At 41.1% G+C, this 26,655-nt stretch overlaps 1 protein-coding gene across 2 annotated transcripts in view; it reads right to left on the bottom strand.

Annotated features, from left to right (window-relative positions):
* Positions 1–875: 875 nt before the first annotated feature.
* The window catches only part of ADTRP (androgen dependent TFPI regulating protein), a 30,446-nt gene continuing 4,666 nt past the window's right edge, over positions 876–26,655 (bottom strand). Inside the window, exons 2-6 of one of the 2 annotated variants that reach the window (XM_058817061.1) lie at positions 23,701–23,835; positions 22,182–22,283; positions 11,651–11,766; positions 7,775–7,926; positions 876–1,995 (exon numbers count right to left, since the gene is read on the bottom strand). In XM_058817061.1, coding sequence (XP_058673044.1) covers positions 1,952–1,995; positions 7,775–7,926; positions 11,651–11,766; positions 22,182–22,283; positions 23,701–23,835 — 549 coding nt within the window. In that variant the 3' untranslated portion in view covers positions 876–1,951. The remainder of the gene's footprint in view (positions 1,996–7,774; positions 7,927–11,650; positions 11,767–22,181; positions 22,284–23,700; positions 23,836–26,655) is intronic. The other variant, XM_058817070.1, reaches the window with a different exon arrangement.

Raw genomic sequence — 26,655 nt, 5'->3', positions numbered from 1 at the left:
CCGTAACGCCTTTTGAAAAATCACTGGGAAAATGTTGGTTTGTGAGCAATGACACATTTTCCTCCTTTCAGAGCTTTGTGTATATGAGGGAAAAGAACAAAGCAAATCCAAGATCCCAGCAGTTGTATTTTGGGAACAGGCATTCCTCATTGATTTCTCAAAGTGCATGACTGGAATCCAGCTTCTCTCCATACAGGATGTAGCAGAAAGAAGTGCCTCTTCTGAGCCTTTTTCAAAGAAATAAACAACCTTCCCCATGATTCTCCTCAAAGCCCTGTAGTCCAGCAGCTCAGCCACCACATCAGATCCCAAAGGTACCACTGGTGTGAGCAGGAGCTGAGGGTGAGGTCTGTAATTTGGCTTCTCTGGTTGGAAGTGGAAAGACCTATCCGTCTGTGCTGGGGCCCAGGCTTCGTTTTGAGTTTCTGACAATTAAACTGTACTGGAGTATCAGTATGAAACAAATGATTTTAGAAACAAGGGAGGTAGAGACAAAAACACCCAACAAACCTGTACAGGCAGTTCCCATAACTTTCTCTTCTTCCCTAATTCCCTCTGTGTTTTTTCTTCTGTCTGTCTCTACAATATATTTCCTCTGACCAGCATCTTTCAGCTTCAACAAAAAATGAGGGAGGAGTGTGTTTGTGGGTGGGCATGTGTAATTGCTTACATTCCCCTTGCAAAGTTAGCTGGAGCGAGTTATCTAGATAGGCTGGGAATTACTGAATGCATGCACGCATCTCATTGAGTTCATTTAGTTTACAGTCTAGGCCTAGCATGTTATCTTCCCAGATTAGAATTTTTATCAGGTGCTTAACACATGAGAAGAACAATCTTATGTATACACATTATCTTTTTATTGCTCACAGGCAGCTTACAATGTGTTTTGTTTTTACTGAGCTCCAGCGGCATTTGAAAGGTGAAAATAACACCCTGGTGAACAGCGTGCACAGTAGCTCTAAGCGAGGGGTTTTGGCAATGAGGATGGATTTAGACATTTAAGTACTGCAACTAGTTTCAAATACTCTTTGAATGCAGGAATAATAAGAGAGATTTTTCTTTTTCACATTGACCATTAAGGAACACTTGTGCTACTCTCGGTTTTGCATGTTTATTGGAGTTTGCAAAGCAGATCTCCAGTGTTTTGGATGTTAACAAAATGTTGAGGCTAATAACAGAAATCAACTATATTGAGGAAAATTAGTAAACATGTGAATGGAGTGTAATTATATGGCAGGCAGCTTTATGTTAAACAGTGCTTTAAATTAACATGCTTTCTGTCAAAGCAATCATACAGTCAGTATAATTAGGTTACTTTTGCTGCGAGATTAACTGAAACCAAGAAAAAGGAAGAAATTGTTGCCTTCGGATTTCCTGTTAAAATGGAGGGGAGATATTAAGCATAATATAAGCATATTAATATTACAGAAAGTTTCTCGTTAGAAGAACTCGGCTTCTTGGTGAACTTTCTGAGCAGACATTTCTAATTACAGTGCTTGTTAGCCCAATTTGTTATCTAGCTAGCTTGGAAGTCACAGCATGGTTAAAATTATCTCTCTTCTTAATTTTTTCCAGACTTGATGAAGGGCAATCCAAACAAGAGCTGGCTTGCATTCACAGGTCTTTTACAGAGTGGTGTGAGGCTCACGAGGGAGTGCATTTACCAGTGACAACTTTTAACCATGGACACATCCTCATGTACGTTGTGCAAGAGATGAGAAATCTGTGTAAACAGATGAACACAATTTTCTTATTCATAGCAGTTGCAGAGTTATCATGAAAGAGGCAAACATTTCATATTTTCCACCAGTTTTCCATATGTCTGATGTCATAATGGCTTCACCAGAAGCTGCAATGCATTGGAGAAAGGATTTATCACAGCTACGTTTATTTTCCTCTACTTCATGGCTTCAGAATTCATGGAGGGATTGTTTGGCTTCAAGAGGAGGATTCACTTGCCTTTCCACTTGTGGTCCAGTATTACTATTGAATCTCCTGTTTGAAGACAGAGGAGAAGACATTATTGGGCTCTGAGGGGAAGGCACAACAGAGAAGTCCTTTCACACATCAGGGATGAGGAGGATGTAAAACTGGCCCCAGCCTCCCAACATCCCTGGGGAACTCTACCCATCTGAGAGAGGGAGTGAACTGCAAGTGCATGTCTTGGACCAGCTGCTAATGCTGAAGTGCTGCAGAAGTCGAATGAGCCTGGGATGTCCCCAGCAAGTAACTGATTACTCAACGACTGAGGCATTATTTGAAATCTGCCATGGGCCACACCCATTGAGAATAATTGTGCTTTGCCAGAGGGAGAAAGTGTCAGCCATCAAGCCAACCTAGTTTGTTGTAAGAGCATGTGGAAAGCTGGAGGATCCTCACACGGCTGGTCAGGACAGCACAGGACCTACTGAAATCCCACAGCTTTCTGAAGCACCAGCTATTTTGCTGCTGTGAGGGCACCCAATAATCAACTGTTTATGGGTGTCTTTTCTAACACACTGTCTCAGCCTCTCTTCTTCCCCTTCTATTCACTCATAGGAAACTCTCCTTTAAATGATCTTTCCTTGTTCATGGACCTCAGAGGCTCTGAAACACTAATTGCTGCGTTGTATTGGTATGTACTGACCAAATTGATATTTATGGGTGAGGGGAAAAAAATCCAAACCACAAAGAAAGAAAATAGCCTGGCAGGCCAGGACCAGCGTGTTAACCAGTACTTCCTAATGTCTGGCCTCCACTGACGAATTTGTAAGCTCTGGTTTGTGAGAGGTTCTGATCCAGTCTGCCTCCAGTGGATTGCCAGATAGACTTATGACCAAAAATAGGACCTGTGACAAATAGTGCAAGTTTCCTTTACACAGTCGATCATCTCTGCCTGAGGGATAAACTGCAGCTTTTGGAGTGACAAATATGAAGGACATAAATGTGCCATCACAGGTTTGTGGTACAACTAGGATGAGTCAAAAGTAAATACTCATATTTAGTTTTCAAACTCTGGGATTTAAATCCTGTAAAATCTGAGTTCCATTAATCATTGGCAATATAGGAAAACTATGGATATAAACATAATTTGGTCACTGAAAGGAATAGATAGACTCTAGACTCTTATTCTTTGCATGACAAAACAAATCCCCTGGAAAGGAATCTCAGTTTAAAAATCCCTCCTGGATACTGCAATAACAAAGGGTAAAACCTGTGTCTGGAGCAATAACATCAGCATTTTAACATTCATACAAAACCTGATGTTGATAAGCCTGTACCAGTACAATGTAGCACGGCTTCATGCCCCACACAGTTGCCCTTTGCATCCCTTCATTTGCCATTCGGGTTTCTGCAATCTCAACAGCTGCTCAGAATAATGACAGCATCAAGAATTCAATCTTATTATAGTATTGCTTTGTATTGCACAGATTTGTGAGCTGTCACATAGGCAGGATTTCCCAAGGCTACAGGGTATTAAGGGAGCTTGGTTTCAAAAGCCCATAAATACAAAAATAAAACTCAGGGAAAATAATCAGTTGTGAAAACATGTTATATGATTCTGGAAAATGCGCTGAATGCAAAAGAACTGCAAAAAAAGAGAGGAAAAACAGGCTAGAGAGAAGAATGTTGTTTAACTTTATTTCAGCCTTAGGTAAATAGGTTTCAGCAATGTCTTCCCAAGATATTTAAGAGCTCATAGAAGATCTGGAAGAGTGCATCCATCTATGCACTGAGCATGAGAAAGGTATTCCACCATAAGTTTTCTCTTTTTCCTGAAAGCAATGGCTCTCATTCCTGTTGAGCTGCCTTACCCCTTGCAATATAATATCTTTAATTTTTGTTTTTCCCCTGACAGTGTTCCTCAGCCAGCTGCTGGCCAAAGCTTTCCCTTCTAGTGGACAGCAAGCACCTAGGTTGGGTCTCTTGCAGCTGCTGCCCACTCCAGCAATCAGCCTCCTTTTCTTCCCCTGTTTCTCTCTCAAAGGACACATCCACCCATGTGGGGATAAGCATTTCTCTGGGAAGAGCCCTTGGGCCCACAAAATCTTGCAAATAGAGGCAAAAGCATCAGGAGGCTTTTCAATCACTGCTGGAGCAAGTAGCTGTTGCTAGCTATAGCTCCTCTCCAGCTGCATTTCAGAGTATTGAAATGAAGCAGCTGATGAATGTTATTTTGGGTTTTTTTTTCAGATGTGTTAGATGGAAGACAAATGAATGTGCTCCATCTTCACATGCGATTTCTAGATAAGAGACCTCACTTGAAAGGTTGCTCTGTCTGATGTGGAGAACTTTGATCCAAATTTCTCCCAAGGATCTGATTGTCCCAAACAGAGCAAACCCCAAGCAAGCACTGCTTTGCTTTATTTTTGAGGATTCTAGTTTGACTGGTCAAAGAAACATGAGCTCAGTTGCCTGTGTGATGTTTTCCACCCATCAGGAAGGGGAGAAATGATCACACGGTTCATCTTTGGTACTCAGACCCTGCAGCCAAGTTCTTGGCTGAGGTAAATTTATGGCAGTAAAAGAATCAGCTCATTGTTTCAAATTATCCTCTTTGGAGTTTCTCTATTGCTCAACATTGTCTTGTACTCTAGAAACTCTGGGATTTAAAACAAAAAGAAGTCATTACTGGTACTATTTTCTGTGCCTCTCAGGCTGTGCAGCTGGGTTGCCTTAGTTACCACCAATCCAACTGTGCAAGGGGAGGGAGAGGAGAGGCGCATGAGAGATAATACATTTTTAAAACCTCCAATGCTGTATGAAGCAGTTTGTCTATAAATAATAACATGAATTTAGGGTCTGGCATCCTGAAAAGAATAAAAAGGTTATATTATTCTACAGCCTAGATTTGCCAGCTCTCAGAAATGATTCTGCATCTTTTCGGTCAAGCACAGGACATAGATTTAACACATACTTGCTTGAAGCTGGAAACTGCCATCTACGGACTTTGGAATAAGTTGGAACTAAATACACCTTTAAGTGTGAAAAAGAGTAAATATTTATGTAGCTGGTTTTAGGAAAAATAATAATAGCCTGGAGTTATAAGGGAGTGTGGAAGAGCCCATATGAAGCATGGTTTGCTGTAGAACAAGCTTGATTAGCAGCCTATGGTTTGCCACAAGATGTATGTAAGTCCAGGAGGGAGCCAGGCTTTGCCACCCTGGTGGAGCTGTTTGTTAATGCTTCTTGCACCTTTGAATAAACACCTCTGGGGAGCTGTTCTTCATTCGAGTGGGAAAGAAATAAAAAGAAGCAACAGCCTCAGATTTTTTTTCCACTGGGGAGAATCCTGGTGCCAGCAGCCCAGTCAGAGAGCTCTGCCTTGTCAGATCCCACCAGCATCAGGTCTAATTTTTTGGTGGCTTCAGGTGTTACTAGACAAGGTGTTTTCAGATGTGCCTATAAGAACCTAATAAATATCTGTATTAACCTGTAACCCCAACTGCCTTTGGGGAATGAGGAGGAAGCAAAAGAGAGATCAAAAGTGCGCTTCCGTGTATTTTATCTTTTGAGGGAGAGAGAAGGTGGGCAAAGTGGAGAGTATGGAAAGATGAAGAGGTCTGTCCTCTACCACCACTGATTGTTTTGCTTGGGGGAAGTGGGGAATGTTTTTTGATTGGTTGCTTGTTTTCTTTTTTTGTTTTCTGCAGGATCATTTCCACTGCATCCTCTGCCTTATTGTGATTGGGAAGAAGAGAGAGGAAAGGGTAGGATGAAAAAAAGTACACGGAGCCATTTTTGCTGTGGGAACAAAGGTATGTTGGAATTGCATCTTCATTCAGTTTGCAGCTCTTTTTTCTCTGGCAATGCTGAACCAAAAATTTGTCTCAGTCAGGAATATATTAAAACTCTGGCACACTGTAATTTGGAATAGCTTCCCTGTGGCTATGTTTCAAGGCTTATTGGGACTTCGTTATTGATACCAGCTTAAGGAAGTCCTACTCTTCTCTTGGGTGGACACAGTTGGGATGTGGATCAGTAAAAACACTTGGCACCAACATGGAGAACTGTAACTCAAGGGGAGTGTCTTGCACGTGGATGAAAACACCATGTAATTGTTAAGGCCAGGATTTTGTGGCTCCTTTGAAAAAAAGCAACTATGCATGGAAAGGCAGACCCACCACACAGATGAGGCCTCCAGGGATCACAAGAGCACACCAGATATCAATGGAGAATATTGTGTATTGTTTATATACATATTCTGAGGTTACATTCATGCTACCACAACTGGGGTGCTTTTCAGCCTCTCTGTGTGCACAGTAAAGTTGAGTGCTTGCCCAAGTTTCTTTAGTCAGCTGTTGAATATGCATCTAATTTTTGCAGTTAATTTGATCTCTGCTTGGCACAATATTTTGTCCAATCAGTTAACACATTGGAAATCAAATTATTTTTAATTCTGATTATCTCCAGCTTATGCAGCAGGCATACCCTAGCCCTAAAATTACTAATATGTACTCAGTGATGAAAAAAATCGGATACATAAATATATCAGATATCTCATATAAAGACTTATGCCATCATGTGGTGATGGTGCAGTCTTTGATTAGCAGTAGTTACTATTTATATGTGAAGCCTCTTAAACCAGAGCTAGTACAGAAAGGCTGCAGATCTGTTTTCATTTACCAGCAATCCTCATCTCATATGATGCTTTTGCAGAATAGAATGTGGCCAAAATCTCCAAACATGGACATGTAGAGCGATCATCTTGTTTACAAAGGTAGCAAGCAGTGAAGTTGGTTATTCAGCACATTTGAAAGCCAATCTGCTGCTTTTAGGTAGCTGAGTATGGATGGTGAGAGACTAGCTACAGACACTCTACTTTGGCTTGACAGGCATGTGAGACTTTGCAAAATGGATTATGCATCAAATGTTCCCTGAGAACAGAGGGAGGTTGTCTTATTTATTTTCAGAGGTGTTTTTGCAGTGTTTTTTTCTTTAATCAGAAAGCTAGTTTAAGAAATTGCAAATGTTCCCACATTTGTCCTAAATAAAATACACATGTTTTCCTGACAGAAACACTTTCATCCTCAAAAATTCAATCTTGAATGAAAAAGGAGAGGAAACCAGAAGGAATAATGATGACAGAAATAATAATAATAACAACAATAATAATAATAGTATCCCATGCCAAACCCCCAAAGGTTCTTCCTCAGTTCTCTCTTTCTTCCATTTGTTAAATGTGCTTTCCTAAACTACACTTTTTTTCTCCCTCCAACTGCTCATTATGTCCAAGGAAATTGCTTTTCACTTTTTTTAGGTCACTACTGGCCATACCACTACTAAAGCAGAAGGGAAAAATTCTCAACAGTTTGTAAAAGTTTCCAAAGTGCTGTTTTAGTCATGGAGCTGCTGCTGCAGTGCTTTTCCTTGGATACATGAATGCATTCCTGTAAATTTGCAGTAAACGCTGCTAATCCCTAGTCTGACAAACAACATGTGATGCAGGTGTAAGAGTTTTAGCCCAGGACGTGGCTTCTCTGGACCCTTCTTTGAGCAGAAATTCAAAATCCAGTGATTATGCTGGTAAGAGGTGCTTCTTGAGCCAAATTAGGGGAAGCTGGTCCAACCTTTGTCTGGTAGGGTTGGGATCCTTGCTCCAGTCTGTTCTCTATTTGTTACCATGCGGGTGGGACAAAACAATGATAACCTGACACCCAAGTGCCACCATCCCAACACCTTCCCCAGTGTGCTCATGCCCCCTTCCTCTTCCTGCCTGCCTGGGCAATCACAGCAGTTCATTTCAGGGGTATTTTTTCATATGTAAGAAGTAATGAAGAAAACTTGGACTGACCCCATATCATACGGTTGAGGAACTCTCCGAAGTTGTAGAAGGCGATGATGATGGCAAGGCTACCGGCAAAAAAGGCTGCTAGTCCAGGGGGGTTGAACAAAGCAAAGAGAGGATATACCCACTCTCCTGTTACAGAATAAATCCACAGGACCCTAGGCAAGGAAGGAGAGAATTTACCTTTGGTTAGGACCATTCAATTAGAAGAACCACTTCAAAATTTCCAGCTCCTGAGGGGCTGAGTTATCAAAGCAGGCCTGCTACAGAGAAAATTAGCTCAGCTGTCAATATATCTCCTCGGCACTTGGGCTATTTGCTGTGAAGCACACTTGAGCCAGTGCTAAATTAGATGGGTTTCAGTGCAGGTTGAAATGCACACAATATTTTTCTGTCACCCTGGTGGCATTGGCTATTAACAGCAGTAAAAGCACAGTAAAGTAGCAAAATGCTCAGGAACAGGGATGTGCACTTGGCTATGCTAGTGAAGCTTATTCTGATAAGCTCTCACATATGTTTGCTCTTTAGATACAACAGCCTTTCAGCCCCTATCCAGATCCCTAGAGTCTGTGGGGACACAGAGCTGTTCCTGCCTGTCCCAATCCTTCTGCTGTTGACCACTGTTTTGAGGAGTGGAAAGAAGTTTTCAGAAGGTGAGAGAGCAAGGGGAATTCTCCAGCAGCTTTTCTTTTGTAAGAGAAGGAAAAGAAGAAGAATGGCTAGGTGCGAAACAGATGTGGCTGCTTCACCCTTTTGTGCCAGAACTGTTTGTAAAGCATGGTTTGGAAAAGAAAGAAGATTAATATGCTTGCTTTATAGGGTTTCTTTTCTTCTAATTGTGCCCTCTCTTTCTGCCTATTTTATTCTCTCAGAAAATATCTTGTAGTGGCTGTCAGTTTGCTGGTAATATGTTCATTGTTTATGGCTCATATGAGTGGTTAATAGAGAATGCCTGAACTAAAGAATATAAAAGTGATCTTTATATATCTTACGTATAGGAAAAATGCTTTTTTGTCAATACTTTTTGTGAATAAAATTATTTATATTTGTATTGATTATGTAAAGAATTTAAGAAATAGGGTATGTCTTCATTGATTGTTATCAGGATGTGCCATTTTAACAAGGACAGTACTTCCCTAAAACAAACTTTTGGGTCCAAATGGTCCTAAAAAGTTTAATTCTTCATTTAAAAAAACATATCTGAGTATTATGCCCTACTTTCCACCACCAGTGCTAACATAGGAACACAATTGCAATTTTTTCTGATGTCACCCATCCTGCTACTGAGCATCATGCCTCAAAGAGAAGTGACAAATGGGCTGCCACACTATCCTGAAACTGTGTCATGACACTGAGGAATGGGAGAATGCTAAGGAGGGAAAAAAAAAAGGCTGAAAGGATGCTTCTTCCTTTCTCTAGTAAAAAAAAGGAAGAAGTGGGGCATAAAAAGGTGGTTTTGTCTTGCTTGTAAATAAAGATTTACTATCCTCACCTGAGGGATAGAGTGGAGTAATGGAGGGGATTGATAGTAGAGCTGTCTGGACTGAGCATGGAAATACTTAAATGTAGGGATTCATTTTTATGATTCAAGATTTTTTCATCTAACAAACAGAGCTGTGAAACACCTAAGTAATTAAAAAAAAAAAAAAAAAAGAAAAAAAGCCTGCAGGAAAGGCCCCTGAGAGGCTGAGCAGAAACACTGAATTCCAAGTGCTAAGTGGAGTGCAAATGTCAGCATGTGTTCTTCACTGTACAGGACTCCTCTTTTCATATTGTAGCTCCAACAGTAAAACAGAGAGTGACAACCACCTTTCTTTTATACAACGAGGAACTAGGTTATCTTCATGCAATTTGGCCAGCTGGTGTGTCTCATATGAAGCACTCCAACCTGTATTTCCAAACCCAAATAAATGACTGTTCAAAGCCACAGTGACACCCTGCTCAGAGGCAGGTGTCTGCTGCGAGGTGTAAGTGGCTGCTCAGTTTCTCTGCTGCCTTGGAGGGACCAGTCACTTCTCAGCCCATTGGCGCTGCAGCGATGGCAGTGACAGTCCAAGGAGAGGCTTGGAGCAAGGACTCTGTTGCTTGTGAAACATATGGTGCCCAAATGGGGCTATTAAATCACCAGGTTGTAGCATCAACAGTAAAATATGTACGTGTGTTGAGATTTCAGTGCACAGGCCAGAAAATTTTTCTGTTGGTTGAAAGCTGTTGTCTGTGGTTTGCAGGGAACCACGAAGTAGAGGCAAAAAGAAAGCAGGCAGGAGGTTCCTTGCTGATTTGAAAACTGTATTGACATCCTAATATCTTTTATCCACTCATCAGGGCCCTGGCACGCAGGGGACAAGCACTCTAAGGGATCACCTTCCACTCAGGACCCTGGAAACAAATGCAGCACCAGCTCATAGAAGATACTGGGAGGGCTCCAATGTGTTGATGCTTGTGTTGATCTTCATTCTTTGGTGTAGATTCAGGTCCTGATATGAGCCACGTCTCCTGAGGGATGAAACTGCTCAGCTGATAGGGATTTTAGGGAAAAGCATGGCTCACATGGCTGTAAGGGCAGTCTGGTCTCAAAGACAGTAAAACCCAAATGTTGTCATAAGACAAGCAAAACAAAGCTGGCATTAAGCAATGGGGTGAATCAGAACATAGAAAAGGAATTTAGGAAGCCATGGTCGTAATCCTATTAGGCTCTGGGCAGGATTAGAATAAATGGCTCCTAATTTGCTTATGTAATGTATCAGTGAAGTCCCCTGTTTCCACAGCCACTGATGGGCTTCAAGTCACTCCAGTGTTTCATCTGAACAGTTTATTTTCTATTTCAGATTTTCACTCACTGGGCTGAAGATGGTGTCTAGATGAGAGTGAGAATTGGTGAGTAGGAATGGGAAGGATGGGTTTCCTCTTAGTTCCAGTGACTTCTCAGAAACCTTTGCACGAAGACAAGTTGCTTCCTCACTGACCAGTATCCTCTTGTTGTTATACACATGCTCTATATTGTTCCTCCTAAAGCCAGGATGTTTCCTCAGCTCTGGAAAGTTGTATAATATCCTGAAATTATACAGCCTTCTTCCTGAGTTGCGTCTCAATACAAGGCATCCTCTGAGAGCTCTGAGGTGTTGGCAGATGCCCACAGTTACATGGGATGGCAGTGCCTCCATATCTCAGCACTGCAGCCAGGATGCAATGAGCAAACCCACTCCAGGGGTGCATGACATACACACAGCAGGTGGACAGATGGCTATGAGATGTGGGAGGTGCTGATTAGATTTAGTTTATTCTCTCAGGATCATTGTCCAGCAGGTTGGGGATCAGTGAGTGCATTGCTGGAAATGTGGGCAGTGTCCACTGGTGGACTGGGAGGTGGTGGTGGGTGGATGTCTCCTCGCTACCCACCAGTTTGCACCTGGCTCAAAGTATCATTTTCTGTCTCAAGTTTCTAAAACCAGCCACATGTCCCTGCCAAACACTGAACTGAGTTTTACTCCTCTCCTGCTCCCATGACCCCCAGACCTTTTGAGATTTTCTGGTTTTGCAGCAAGCAGGACAGTGAGTGGAGGTAAATTTGATGGTACCAGTAGAAGTAAAAACTCCAGCCCAAAAGAAATTACTCAAATTATCCCTGAATTAATGGCAGTTTAGTTACTTTCCTTTAAGAGGCCTTACAAGAGCAGGAGACACTGTGTGAGCTCTCAGGACCTATACTGTGTTTGAAGAAACCTGCCTCGCTTATGTTTGGAAATAGTTTTCATGAGTCTCAGTTGAAGTTTAAATTATTTCTCCACAGAAAAGACTGTGGAGAAATTTTGGTCGAAAGTACAGCATTTGGCCTTATTTTAAAAAGTAGATTACTTGGAGAAAAAAAACTTAAATTCTTACCAACTGATATACAGAAAAGCGACAAATCCCAGTAGGATCAATCCCTTCTTCTTTGCTGGGTAACGATGCGGCAAGGCAAGGAGTTCCAGGAGAGCAAATGGCAATACAGCTGTGTGCTGGGGATAAAAGAGACTCTGTCACTGACAGATCACAGTGCCTTGCCTTCAGTCATTGCTGATCATAAAGTTCAGGCACCTGCTCAGAAGTAAAGAATTATTTAACAATACTGAGAATAATTGCATAAAAATGTGCATTCTTCTTCGCATACTTCATTTTTACAATGAAGTATCCCTAGAGTAATAAGCACAAAACTTTTCTTGTTAATAAGATATAAAAATGAGTCTTGCCTGTAGCGTGGTCTATGTTTATAATAGGTGAGCTCTCCTTTTGCATTTTTTAATGCAAGATTTTTTTTAATATTTCCTATTACAGTACAAAAGATATTGAGCTCTATCATTATGTGCAGTTGAAGATGTCAGAGGAGTGCTCCTTGAACTCACTGAGTAATTGCTGAATTGCCTTCATGTTCTCTTCTAGTCATTATTGTACTTTATATAGTATTGTTTATTACTTGCTCCAGTGCAATCCCAGTGTGTTGTGCTTCCCTTTGTAAATGGAAAAATGGGGTTGTAAACATACAGGAGACTTCAGTTGGCTGTGATTGAAGGGGATGAAGAAACTTCAAGCAAGCTTATACCAGAATCAGAAAGGAGTTAAATTGATGGAGAAATGTGTTCTTCTTCTTTTTCTTTTTTTTTTTTTTTTCTTGTTGAGGAGTTTGAATTGCAGCTTCAGTTTCAAGGGCTTTAATGATAACTGTATGAGCATGGAGGATTTTCAGCTCTGGGCAGACAGTTTGGTGGCACTGACTGTTTTGTGGTGAGGAGCTGCCTCCAAGAGGGATGCTCCTCACCATGGGGATGCTGAGAGCACAGCAGAAAGCTTCTGGGCTCAGATGTTAAATAGGCAATGCAGGGATTCATGGGATGCTAATGCCTCAAATTTTTGACTGATTTGAAACAATTTTAGAAAATAATTTGCCTGGGTGAAATTTCCCCACTGAAAATTTTGTATTTCTTGTGCAAGCAAACAATAACTTTGAAATGCACTACCTAGGACAGATGGCTTAAACAATGTTGGGGAGCAACAAAGCAAAACTAGTCAATGAAATGCATCAGGAGAAAAACTATTGTAACAACTGTAGCTGATTAGCTGCTTAATTTCCTGGTAATTAAGTAAATAGTTTCATAGGTAGATGGGGGAGGTATAGAAGGAAGGCAACAGAGAAAGATAGATAGAGTTTTAAATAGAAAAAATGTCAAATTCAGGATTTTTTTTTGTCTTTCTCCCTAAAGGCATAACCTGCTGGGTGTATGGTATGAAGATTTTTCTTGTCGCAAATAAATGCTTCTAACATTTTTAATGTACATGTTTTTCAGAAACTGTGGTCGCTATCTGATATGGTAACAGTGTCAAAGTTTTACTGCCTTGTATTTATGCTAGAGGTTGTGAAAAATACACCTTAATTTTTTTAAATGCACAGTGAGCTATAAACAGCATGCATGCATTTAGCTATTTGTTTAAGAGATGGACATCCACTTTTGTCTGCTGCTTCCAAGTAACCACTCCCTGAAAGCTGTGTTCTTCCTGAGCCCTCGTACCAAAACCAGGAGCTGCAATTCATACTTGGCTATCCTTCTATCAAAATAACCATTCCATCTCAGGTATTCATTTTTCAGAGAAAAGAGATAGAAAATATTTCTTTTATGTTCCAATTGCTTTCAGTAATTGGCACTGTTCTTTTCTTCTGTTCTGTTTCACAAAGATATTCTTCAGCTCTACAACCTGCTTGGTTGATTGCAGAAGTCTCATATCAGTACAAGTGATTCCTGAATTCATTTAACCAGAAAAATATCTTCAGGGCACACAGTTTTCATATGTAATCCCTGTAACTTCTCTCAGTCAGAAATCTATGTTAAGCTGCTTTGAAAAACAGTTAAAAGAGTTTATTTTCCATAGTTGAACAATAGTTTGTCCTTGAACAAATCCCAAAATGTCCATGGCAAGGCAACAGTGGTGGAAAACCTACCCCTTGTCCTCATTTTTAGGCTTTAGCCTAAGCCTTTGGTGGGCACCGTGATTTAGAGCACCTCATTTTGGCAGGTATTTTGGAGCGTGCCCAGGAAAGAGCAGCACAAAGAGCCAGAAAGTATGAACAGTGAAGCAGCCCAAAGGCAGGCACAGAACCTGTGAATGCACTGAATGTGTTGTTGCATCTAGAGAGGAGAGGAAAATGAGAAGTTTCAAAGGTTTAGGAGATTGACGCAGTGATGGCTGTAAAGGGCGAGTGTTCCATGTCCATCTTGTCCCTGACCTGGGGTGAGTGGCTCAGTGTCCCACAGGAGAGATGCAGCTTCATGCTGGGAAGCACACATGCTCCAGCAGCCCACAGACAACGTGTGGACAGCAGGACACAGTCACAGGGAGAGGCTGGGGGTGTGAGGGGCAGCCTGCTGCTCAAACACGCCGTGCATCGGCACTGCTGCTGAGCAGCGGGCTGGTACTGCCTGCAACAGATTGCTGGCAGATCTGCTTTGTAGTTTGTGCTGGTTTACAAAAGGCTGATGTGCTTTACTACTCATTTTTGTCAGGCTCCTCCACTTATGTAGGAGTTAGAGAAAACACTTGGGAGCTTATAAATCAATAGAAGCTTGAAAGATACTGGCAAAACTGGAAAATGTGCCTGCTTTTGGGAATAGCCAGGAGTTTAGTGGAAGGGGTAGGTTGAAATTTCTGCTATTCCTGATTCAATGATCTTGCCACTGCTTGTAAGAGTGTTTCAATGTCTAAGGACAGCAAGAGCATTCAGGAGTCGGACTATCTGCCTCTTGTTTTGCAAATAGCTTCTTAAAGTTCTTGGAGCTATACTGATTTGGAAAAACAAATGCAAAAATAAAACAACCAACAAACAAAGAAAGAAATTTGTTGTGACATAGGAAAGCTGCAACCTTCTCTCTTCCCAAGTCCAGTGATGTCACTGGCCCATGACCGTGTGCTGTGTTTCGGTTCAAATAATTGCATCTTTTAAAATATATTTTGCCAAGTATATTCACTAGATGTGGTGGTTTTTTGTAGAGTTATTTAAATTTGCTGTTAAAATGCCTTCTTGAGACAGATTTCTACAACAGTTCTCAGCTTCCTCAAGCACTCCCAGGACAATTAAAAAAGAAAAAATTCTTATTTTCCCTTTGTAGATATAAAGGCGTTTTTATTTTCATTTATCCCTCTGCCCCCCAATTCCTTCTCATGTACACCCCAGGCTCATAAACATGTGGGAAAATCTTTCCTCGCACTTCTGCTATCCCAGAGCCTATTTCTGCCAAGCCAAATTTGTGCATTAACAGTAAAATCACAGAGGAATTCCTACGCAATACCCAAGCAAGTTTATGACAGCAGATGAATGTTTGTAGAGCAGACACCAGGGGAATGTGTGGATGGCTACAGGGCGCAGAGCCTGCCCCTCGCCTACGACACACAATTGGCTTTCCACATGATTTCCCTCTCACAGCCCAGAGACGTTGACTTTGGCAACATCATTAGTGATAGAGCATATATCATGGTTAATCAGATCTGCTGAAAGGCTATAAAGGCTTCTCATATCATTTTCTAAAAAAAAAAAAAAAAGGAAGGATAAAAAAAAGATGTATTTTCTCATCTGCATTATTTTTAACTGTAGGTCTCTCGTGCATAGTCATTAAATATATTTTCAGTCCTACTTAGCAGCATTTCATATTCTTAAACTGAGCAGCACAGTATCTGTATGGGGCCAAATCAAAATATACAGTTTTGCCTCTTCCTTTAAAGAAAACTTTAATTATTAAGCTCAGATTGACACAGATCAAAACATTGGCAAAACTTGCTGGAAACAATGACTCATTTTTTATTTCAATTAACAGTTTCTCAGTTTCACATATAAACAGTGAAACTGTCAAAAATAATTATCACAGAGGGAGGGGAAAAAAACCCCACCTATTTCACTCCAAGATAAGGAAAACAGGCTAAAACAATAGCTGTGTGTACAGATCAGGCTATCAATGAACCCAGCTGAATCAGAGAGCTTTTCCCTACTCTTGGCAAGGATCCTGTTGGTACTTATTTTTTATGTTCTTTGAAATATTAATGTATTTATTTGTCTAACAACCTCTGTTTGTTGAGGAAAGCTTTCAACTTACAAATTTTGCAAGAGCAGAATTTTTAAAATTTCTTCCTTGAGTGAAGAGATAAAAGTGATGGGACTTTCAAAATTATCACAGACATTTAGCTAACCAATCGCACTTTTAGCCTAAATTCTGCTTCCAAACATTCCATTTTAAAATCCTTTGTGTCTCTTTTTGGCAGTCATTTTTGATTTTCCATTTGGTTTTAGTTTCTTTGCTTCCTTCCTGAAAAACTCAGGTGAAACTGAACTAGTTATAAAATTACAAATTTATTTTTGTTGCTCATACAAACTCTGGCATATGAATACAGGGGGAAGAATGTTTCTTAAACATATTCTGAACTTTATCTCAAATATTGGCACGTTAACTTTTCTCCTGCAGACAAGAACATTCCCCTGCTTCTTTACTTTTTGTTTCCTACCCTGTGTTGAATGTTTCCCAGGATACATTTCAGGTTCATGAGTTTAAGCTGAGATAAATAGTCCTCTCTGAATATTATTTACAGTGTTTGCTAAGACCATATGGAATTTTTACTTCCCATATTTTGAGTAATTCGTGTATTTATTTAATGCTATATCCTCATTTCACCGTTGAGAATTCAAGTAAGAGCGAGCTTCCTGGGGCTGAGAAGGCAGGGTTGGGTAGAGTTTATGCTCAGCTGCAGGCTCCAGCCTGGGCTGAGCTTTGAGCCCATGAAAAGTCTCCCCAGAGCTGCTGAGATCACTGGTGCTCCTGACGCGTGTGTCGCAGCTGACTCGGTGTGACCTTGTTTGACTCCGGAGCGGAGGAAATGATGCCTCGCTTGACCAGAGCTGTTTGTTTCTAATTCGTCTGCATTTACATACCCTCCATGTCTGCTTTCCATTAACATGTGAGACTTTAGGGAAGAATCTTTTCACAAACAGTTACCACTGGCCAAACTAAACTCCACTGGGCACAGTTGGAGACCATCAAGTGCTTTTGAAAAACTGCCTGTGCTTCTCCTTTCAGACCAATTCCCTGCAGAGCCTGTGCGCTGACAAGCAGTTGTGGCCAATACTCGTGCTTCTCTCTTCCCCATCGGTATGTTACTGCAAAGCAAAAGGAAAAACCCACTTTGGTGTTGCCTTATGAGGCTCATAAGCCAGTGTTCATTGGATGTCCCTTGAGGTGTTTACTCAGATACTCAGCTCTTTGTTAGAAGATGTCCCCTTGTCTATGGAAATTTCCTTCAGTTGGATGCTTTCATGAACAATTACTGCCTGTGTTATCTGAGCATAATAAAACTAAACGACTTCCTGTCACCATAACCTCTGTTTAGTTTTTATACTCATAATTTTCCAAATCTCTGTATGGTCTCTACTTTCTTGGCTTAATTTTGGAACTAATTCCCTCTTTTGATTTGTTTTGCTATTATTTTGTCTGTGTTCAAGTGCCTCCTTCAAAATTTTCTTTTGCAATCTTTCCCTATACATTTTTCTTCTTCCCTTAACCTCTCTTAATTTTTCTGGGTGGACAGGGCTTAAGCTTTATTGTTCATTTTATTTCTTTAACTAGTACCTTGCCATGTTTAGTTGAAGATATAATTCTCTCTTAGGGTTGCTACATGTCTTTTGTGTTTCCAACCATCAGTGCATTTTCAGGGAACCACGGATTTATTTTATGGATAGAGCAGGAGGCACGGGGAGTCCTGTTACTGAGCAGGCGTGTAGCAGATTAGTGAGGAAGCTATTGCTCAATTTAATTCCAGCAGCATTCCTCTCTGAACCATCAGCTACTACCTGTTTCTGCCCTTTCCAGATCCATTCGTTCTCACCTGTAAAGCAACATAATTTTTTTTCTTAGATGTGTAGGCAGTTTGGGAACATTATAGTGAAAAATGGATGAAACATTAGAGCAATTGTATGATCAAAGGTAAAAGAGCTTCAGAGATATTTTCTTGCCTGCACACATGCATTTTTGGGAATAAGGCCCTGGCTGAATATCCTATTGCTTACTAGCAAATGTTTTGTCTCAATGTCAATGCCAGAATTTTAATTGCCTTTCTCCCTGACATTAGATATGTAGTCTAAGAAACTGATGTTGCACTGCAGCTGGAGGCTGACATGAGACTGAAGTGACACATCCTTTGCTGTGGAATATTTTTCTCCAGCTGTTCCTGTGCAGGGAGGGTTACGGGGACTGCACCTGTGCACGCTGGGGTAGCAGCAGCCCGGGAGGATTCCCTGCCATAACATTTGTCTGTGAAACATATACTTTCTCCCTGAGGAAATGGGCTTATGTCAACAAAAATGGAAACTTCAAAAAAATCTGTGTAGTGCTGGGAAAAGCTAAGCATCTTTGCTCTTGAATGTGTGGGGTGATTAATTTTGTGTGCCATATTCCTCACACACATTCTTCTTCTTTTGCCAAAAGCTGAATGTAATTGGCAGCCTGTGAATGTCCATAGTTGCCAGACAGCTTAAAATTGAGATACTGTGAAATGCAAACAAATGGAAATGTTTCTCCCTTGTGTAAATATGCAAGAATTATTAAGCATTAAATAACGCTTGCAAAGAGAATCGTTTAAGATGGCCAAAGATGAACCTGAGGTTGTTCTTGTGTACACACCTGGAGTAGGAGTCAAGTTAGAGTGGCCTGGACAAAAGGGTTCTGCCCTACAAACTGAATTTGTGCCCCCTTTTTTGGTTAGTGATGCAGCAGCTTCCTGAAATAGCTGTAGTAAGATGTAATCCTTCACACAGATACCCTCACATGAGGGTAAGAGTTACTTATATTCACATAACTTACATTTTTTCCAGATGGATGTAAATCACAGTAATCCAAAATACCATTTCTGTTGATGTAGATGTGCCCACACTGGGGAAGGTGAGGTATAGCTAGGTAGGCAGAACACAAGCAGCTTGTACATACCAAGAAGATCCAAGATGAGAGGGGACATAGTGAGTCCTGCTGGTACTCCTACTGTCAAGGCAACAATGGCCTGCTTCAGTGAAGGAAAATTACTTGTATGTACCTTACTTGTTCTCTCACTCCCTTATGTTTTCGTTTTTTATTTTCAGGTACAGCTTAGCCACAACAGGGCAAAGTGCAAAGGAGCTTCAGAAACTCAGGCAATGGGGAATTTGTTGTCATCTTTGCTGAAAGTCTGCCAGGTAAGAGATGTTTCTTCTGAGCTTCCATTTACCTTCCTTCCTTGTCTATTCTCAGCTTTATAGCTTACAATATCTTCTGAACATGCACAATTCATAACCATGTCAGTAGAGTGCCCGTGGAACTAAAATGCTGGTTTTTGTAAAGGTGAAAGCATAACACAGCTACAGGGTAAATTAGAAAAAGAGGTGGCCAAACTCAACTTAGCTGCAGTCTGAAAATAAAGAAAACTGCGCCAACAGACTGAAAATATAAATCTTCTTTTACAAAACACAATTGTACCATTTCTATTTTTGTGAACACATCTGCTCAACATTTATATGTATCTTTTGTTATAGATCAAAAATGTTTTTGAGTTATCTCTTCTGACCCACCAGTGGCCCACTTTATTTAGCATTCAATTCTGTCAGACCTTTCAAAGTGTAGTGTTCCCCAATACTGCCATTAAGTTGAATAATACATTCACATGGTTTAATCCAAGCTGTCTCCAGCAGTTAGTCTCCTTCTGGAGAGTATCCAGATGTTGCTTGAAAAGCGATGACTGGGAAAGAAATAAACAAATTCGCTTGATGAATTGGCCAGCGTATCTTTTGTCTCAGCCATCTTCCACTTCAAAAATCTTGTTCAAATAAAATAATTGTTCTTGAGACATAAGTAGAGTGGATTTTTTTCATCCCCAAAGGTCAAGGTTTAAAGATGGTAAAACATAATTATCCCAGGCAAACAGAAGTGGAAACTGAAGCCCAGCTTTTGGGTTAAACTCAGTAGAAAAGCAAAGAGAGAAACCTAGATACTCTGGAATATTTGGTCTCCTTCAACTATGAGCAAAATTCCTTTCTACATTAACCATCCCATCTGCAAAACAAAATGTTTCTGTTCAGAGCGCAAAAACATGGCTAAATTGTAGCGCTCACTCTGCAACTCTGGGCTAGCAGGTGGGCAACAACAACTCTTTCCCATTGTAAGAGCAGTTCATGTGAGGAAAAAAATTGTTATTCATTTCTGCAAGGAAGGTGCTGCAGCATCACTACAAAGCCAAGGAGCTCAATATTCCTGAAGTGGATTTGCATGGTTATTTTTTAGGCTCACTCTCCAGTTACATAACAACATATGCTTTCCCTATGTACAATATTAAAATAGACTGAGATTTAAAAAAAAAAAAAGTACTCCCACTGCAAATGATATGGCACTGATGGTTACTACTGATACACCCGTGTCTTTCTCCTCCAAAGCCAGCTCCATGCTGCTTCAATCTGCCATGAAATGCCTGTAATCTCAGAGCCATAATGTAACAGCAATATGCAAGGAAAGGAACCCAAAGAAAAAGCATCTGCTTGGCAATCAGAACTTGGAGATTGTCACTTAAAGTGTCCCTGGATCTCCTTAGTGTCTCCATCAGATATTTTGTGTTGGAAGAAGAAAATGCCTCAGCTAAGCCTGAAGGCACCTGTTGGAAGGTGTTCTAAAACACAACGATTGTCAATAGCAGGGATCCGTCTACGCTGGTGGCAGATGTTTTATGCTTGATAGTGACTGGAAGGAAAATTTCCTACCCAGGAACTGTCAAGTACAAGATGTCTGCAGTGTATTAAGAGCTTCAGAAATAAAATATCAGGTTGTGATAGAGGTTTGCTTTATGTGATGTTTCTCTCTCGTCAAAATAATTTTCAGGAAGAATTGTTTTTCCTTTTTAACACTTGTTTTTGACACTTCTGATACAGAAAAGCTTTTTATTGTAGTCAAAATGATTCTGTTATGAAATGTAGATGTAGGTAAGGTAAGAAGATGTTATAACTGATATGTTTGAGGGGTTCCTGAAAAGAGTTCTTGCACATGAAATAAAAATGTATGCCCTAACACCTCTCAACCTTCCGATGTCATAAACAAATGTGGAAATGGAAAGGGCAAATTCTCAGCTGTGAGCCAGGATTAAAGCAAGCAGCAAAGCCTATCTTCTCTGAGCTTCCCTTTGTGCTACTCCCCCCTCCCCCCTTGCTCAGCACCTCCACCACTGTGAGAATTTTAAACCAGTTCCCCATACTAAATCCTGGACCTGAAATTAGCATGATGCTGAGGACATAAAGAATCTTTCATTTTGGTGGATGATGGTTTTCAGAAAGAGCAGAGCCCTTTTGCACCTGTGCAAAGGTTTGGACAGCCACAGAAAGGTCCTGGTGGAAATGAATTGGTGGACAGAGAGCAGGTGATGAGGTTAAAAGTGCATGATGGCTGTGGTTCACCACTCGCGTATCAGCAATGCGGACATGCCTCTGTGCGTTTGGATTCCAGTCACGCGACTCTGAATGCACCTGTCTAAATCAAAGGGCTGCTCAAACCTAGAGCTGTCCTCAGCCAGACACCCCAAACCCTCCCAGATTTACCTTCAACACTCACTGGGTACATCCACTGCAGTGGATGGCAAGGCACTGTTCTTAAGAAATGAAGTCTGGAGAGACATGAGTCTTCTATGTGATTATTTCATACTTTTTGGCTTCTCTAATTCAGCCTAGAGCTGAACCTCTCCCTTCTCTCCCACTTCCCATTCGTCCCACGAGGCCTCCCTGACCTTGCAATCCACCCACAGTTTCCATGTTACTGTCAGCCTCCTTTCACTTGACTGATGAGAAATATGTGATTATTCAACACATCATAAAAACGGCCAGAGCAAATGAAGGAAAAATCTGGAAAGTATTTATAGAAAATCTGTAAACAATCACTGCAATCCAGCTATTCAAAGCTGTGCACACATTAGCTTATTAGCTGTAGACCTGTCAGATTCTCTTTTGTTATTTCACCTTTTTTAAAAATGAGGGGCTGCTTTGTTACATTCACAGCCATTTTGTATTTCAGAGACTTAAGTTAGCAGACACTATTTCTTTTTTGAGCTACAATAAGTGAGATTTTCTTTCCTTGTGACTACACATCATTTCATTGACTTCAGAGGTTTGACAAGCACCGATTAGCTGATGCTCCTTGTGTGCTAAAAGGCTTCTTGAGGCAGCTTCAAGCACACGCATCTGATTGCTGCGTACATCTCAACATCAGATTCAGATAAGCAGCAAGGAGGAGGTGAGAACGGAAAAGCTGTGAAGCCCTTCTGGAAAACGGCACAATGCAGTGGTGGGGCACACGTTGCAAAGTCTCCCTTTTCTCTGCAAGAGGCTGAGGTGTTTCTTACTCACCATAGCATGATTTAACCAGAGCGGGATGACTCCATCAAGGCTTTTGGGGTAAACCAGCTCTCTGTTGTAGGTATACAGTGTCCAAAAGGATACACACACAAACTGGAACCAAAATGCAAAATGAAAGAAATTTTAAAATGGAAGACAAACATAACTGCTAGGATTTGGTTAGTGCTTTCATTTCTGAGAAGGCAAAATGTCTCCATGCTTTTTTTACATGAAAAATGATGACACTGCCAGATAAACTCATGTTATCTCACATTTACTCAGAGATGCAGTGTTCTGTGTTGATACTGAGAGAAAAAAACCCCCTGCTTTATAAACTGCCAACACTGACATTTTCTGTGGAATCTGAGATTAGCTGATGCTTTTTTTTTCCCTCTTTCCCTTTCCCTTTGCAGATGGGATCTTCTGATGGTCAAGTAGTTCTCCTCAAGGGACTGTGTGTTAAGCCTTTATTTTGCTCAGTAAAAGAGTAAAAACAGATCTTGATAAGGCAGTTCACATAAACTTACTCTTTACCTTCACATCTCGTAAGTCTAATTCCTAAACTGCAGGCGAAAGGTGCACACTGTGGGCACCCATTTTTTTCCCCCAATAAATCAGGAATTACAGTGGGACAACTTAACGGAAGGAAATGATCCCTGGTATCAGCTACTGATACCTGGGAGCTGATTTGCAATTTTGGCCTGGCTTTGTATTTGAGCACACTTTGTGCTTGGGGCTAGAAATCAGGGGTGTGAGATGCTGGAAGAGTGAGCCTGTGCCAGAGTCCTGCAGGCATGGTGAGGATGCCTGGCAGGATATGAGAGCAGCATAGTGAACACCCTGACTCCATCCCTGGCAGGGCTTTTTTATGGAGCCAGCTAGCTGAGCTGCTTGTAGACCTTGTTTAAGCAGTGCTTCTCAGCCCTCTGAGATTCAGTACTGGCTGCAGGCATCACTCTCACAGTGAGTACCTACATGTATAAATAACCCATCAGTTCCTGTCCAACCCACGGCATTTTGATAAACAGCATTGTCCGTGAGGGAGTAGGTGATCCATGATGAATCTGACGTAGGCTGTGACTATAATTATTTTCTCCGTGAATCTGTTTCTCTCCAGTGCTTATTTAAAGTTACTCTGGCATCAAAGAAGGAGATGTGAGGTTTTGCTGCCTCTTAGGTACCCTCTTGTGTCCTCCTGACCTGTGCTGCCCTTTAGAGAAAAGCCCTAAGTTGATAAATCCACAGCTATTTGGACCATGAGATTAACAGAGAGGTTGCACCTCATTCACCCTTTGGGGTCAATCTGTGTCCACTTGAGGACAGCAACCCTCATGTTTGTGCAAGAGGCTTTGCTCTCAACCACGACAGGCTCAGCATTGTTTCTTCTTCTAAATGGTCCAAATCCATTCTAAATTCAATGGTAAAAGAAAACCTTTAGTTCTTATCTATTTCATACACATACTTCTGGTACTATAGACCCTAATCATTTATGCAAACGTTATTTTCACATACAGAGACAAAGGGTACTTACTGTGGACACTGGGAAAGCCAGGACACTGAAAAGAAGGTCTCTGCTGGAAATTATGCACTTAGCACATCGCAGTTTCTTAATTAGTCTCAACACATCAGCCAGGAAGGACACCCCATAGAAGACAGCCTGCAAAACCTAAAGTAATTACACGTAATGAGGGAAACTCATCCAGCATTTATTAGCATGTTCCTCAATGAAATCTGTTCATGCTCTTCAGGGAGCTGTTTTGTTCATGAGCTGCAAGCCTGTGTGAGGGAAATAGCTGTTGGCTCAATCTCTTTTACTAACCCAAACTGATTAAATGAAGTTGGTCAGGAGATAACTTTAACAGTATCCCAGTTAATAGATTAAACAGAGATGTTTGATGTGATTCAGATGGGTGAAGTGAAGGGACAGTTGAAAGCCAGCTCCATCATACTTCCTATGTTAATGGCTGACCACTGCATATATCTGAGCAGGAGGGAACAAATTATGCCAGGACATTTTTCCTGTAAAGCAATTGCTAGAGAGCTTTTCCACTATTTAGCCAACACAGGTTCTTCTTTCTAGGGACTCACAGTGCAATTGATCTCAGTGTCAAGTAGCTCAAAATGATCTAAGGTGAGAATTAGGTGCAGAAGTTAAAAATAACAGAACCTCTTTTGCTGAACTCAAAGGGATTCAAGAAAGGATTTCAAATGCTTAGAAGCAATAATCCAGATGTTTCAAACTAAAAATGAAGTTTTACTTAAGTTTAAATGAAACAATTTATAACTAATGAATTTTAGGTTTGGGAGGTTGTGTTTTGCAGTTTTTTTCCTTCTTTCTTTAAATCATTTATAGGTAGTGAGGGTGGGATTTTTTGGGGGGAGGACACTAGGAGGATTTGGTAAAGAATTAGATACATGCACAGTGACAAAACAGAGTTCTCCAAATTATGTGTAAAATTGTCATATTACTGTGGTTTAAACCAATATTGCTTTTCTAATTGCTTCATTTTCTCTCCTAATGCTACACAGCAGATCAAGATGAACCAGATTTGTCAGACACAAAAAGGCAGAATAGAACCTTGCAGAAAAATACTTCTCCCACTGTCTTGCATTTAGCACCAAGTCAGTTCTGTTCACTTAACTCATGGGGTGACCTCTTCTTTTTAAGGCTAGGTTGTCCCAGAGTAATGTAATATGGGAAATGCAGCCTACTGCAAACACTGGATCAGCTAGTGATGCTCAAATGGAAAGAGGGTTACAGCTTTCAGGATGAGATCTCTTTTGCCATGATCTTATTCTGACTCAGATATTTATTTAGAGCTAAGTCTCTGAAGTTGTGGCTGGGTATTTCATCAGTTTCTGAAGAAGCTGAAAAGGGTGGTGCTTGGGAGGGGACAGAATTAGTGCAATGTTTTTCCATCAGAAATTCCTTTATTATCAAAATATATGAGGGGAGGAGGAGACTATGATTTCATCATGCCTGTTGTCAAGCAAGGGCTTCTGCAAGCATTAGTTTCCAGAGACTGTCTTCCTGGGCAACAAAATTACTACAGTTTGCACTTATCTGCAACCATCCCCAAACATTTTGTTTCTTCCCAGCACAGGGAAAAGATACAGTCTTCCTTCCCTGTCCTTTCCACAGCCCAGAGAGCCAGGACAGTAAGTGCCACTGTTGGATTGTCCCTCTCCCTGTGCAGACCCACAGCAGCAGAGGTAGGGAGGCGCTGACACGGGCTGGGTAACTGGCCCAGGGTCACCCAGGACCAGGGACCAGAGGTTGTGCATCACCCAGCTCAGCTGCAAGGCCACATGTTTCCTATCAAGGCCTAGGGTGAACAGACATATCTTTACATTAAAAAAAAACCCAAGCAGCTTCATCAGAGCCCACAGAGGTTTTTGTTTAATTCTGAGGCACCCAAAGCAGCTCTTTTGAGTGTGACTTCCCCCTCCCCATTATCACAATTAGCAGACACTTTTTCAGTCAGTAGGGATTCAGCCCTCCAAGTCATGGGTCTGGTTCAGTAAAGCCCACGCTGGGGTGCAGTGTACTTAGACACAAACACAGGTTCAGCCTAAATGTCTGTCCCAGTCCTTGGTCTCACCAGGACACCAATACCGAGTCCTCAAAGAGCTAAGAAAAGCCTGGTAATGACCAGAAGCTCTTGTTACTCCCTGTAGAGTCAGCAGTAACTTTCTGTAAAAGGCATGAAAAATGAACATGAGGGTGGTGACAGTCCAGTGACGCACAGTGACTAATTGCCAATAAAGCAATTAGGGAGAAGCCTGGTTCCCAGAGGATGGGGCTATTATTATCTTGTTCATGGTCAGCCTTACATTAATCATGGGGCAGGGATAGGCTGCTTCTTTCCCCGCTTCAAAATTACCTAAAATAAACATTACTGAAAAGAAACAGTCCCAAAACAGCCACATTCTCAGCCTGGTAAATATTCTGTTATACACAGGGGAGGACAATGTTATCTTCTATATGGAAAATTCTTATCTGAATGTGTAACCTGACTCATTTCTCCAGCTAAACAGGGGGAAGAACAACTCCTGAAGAAGTTTGAACTCAGCCTCAGGAGTTTGGATTTGTGCTGCTGTAACTCTACCCTTGTTCATCACCATAGTTTCAAAGGTGTTGCAGACAATTTAGTGATCACTCTGCATTTCCAAGAGCAATGGAAGGTTATACAAGTAATTTTCAAACCAGAAAACTGAACTCAGCTAGGATCATCCCTAATACTGCACAGTCTGGCATTGTACACCCCCAGTAGATTAAGATCCAAGCTCCAAACCCATGGGGGTTATTATTGTAAGAAAGGTGCATCCAAATCATGTAGCCCTCCATTAAAGGGAAAATGTTTACATAAAAAAAATAAATATGTGAAAACATCAAATTATTCCAGATGTCCTGTGAATTTCCCAAGCAGCAGTGCTGGCACTCGCAAATCCATTGCAGGCACTCATGGAATATAAATCCACTGGC

This window comes from Ammospiza caudacuta, chromosome 1, assembly GCF_027887145.1.
Source record: "Ammospiza caudacuta isolate bAmmCau1 chromosome 1, bAmmCau1.pri, whole genome shotgun sequence".
Taxonomy (NCBI): domain Eukaryota; kingdom Metazoa; phylum Chordata; class Aves; order Passeriformes; family Passerellidae; genus Ammospiza; species Ammospiza caudacuta.
The sequence above is the reverse complement of the archived record's forward strand: the minus strand, read 5'-3'. Positions and strand labels throughout refer to the sequence as shown.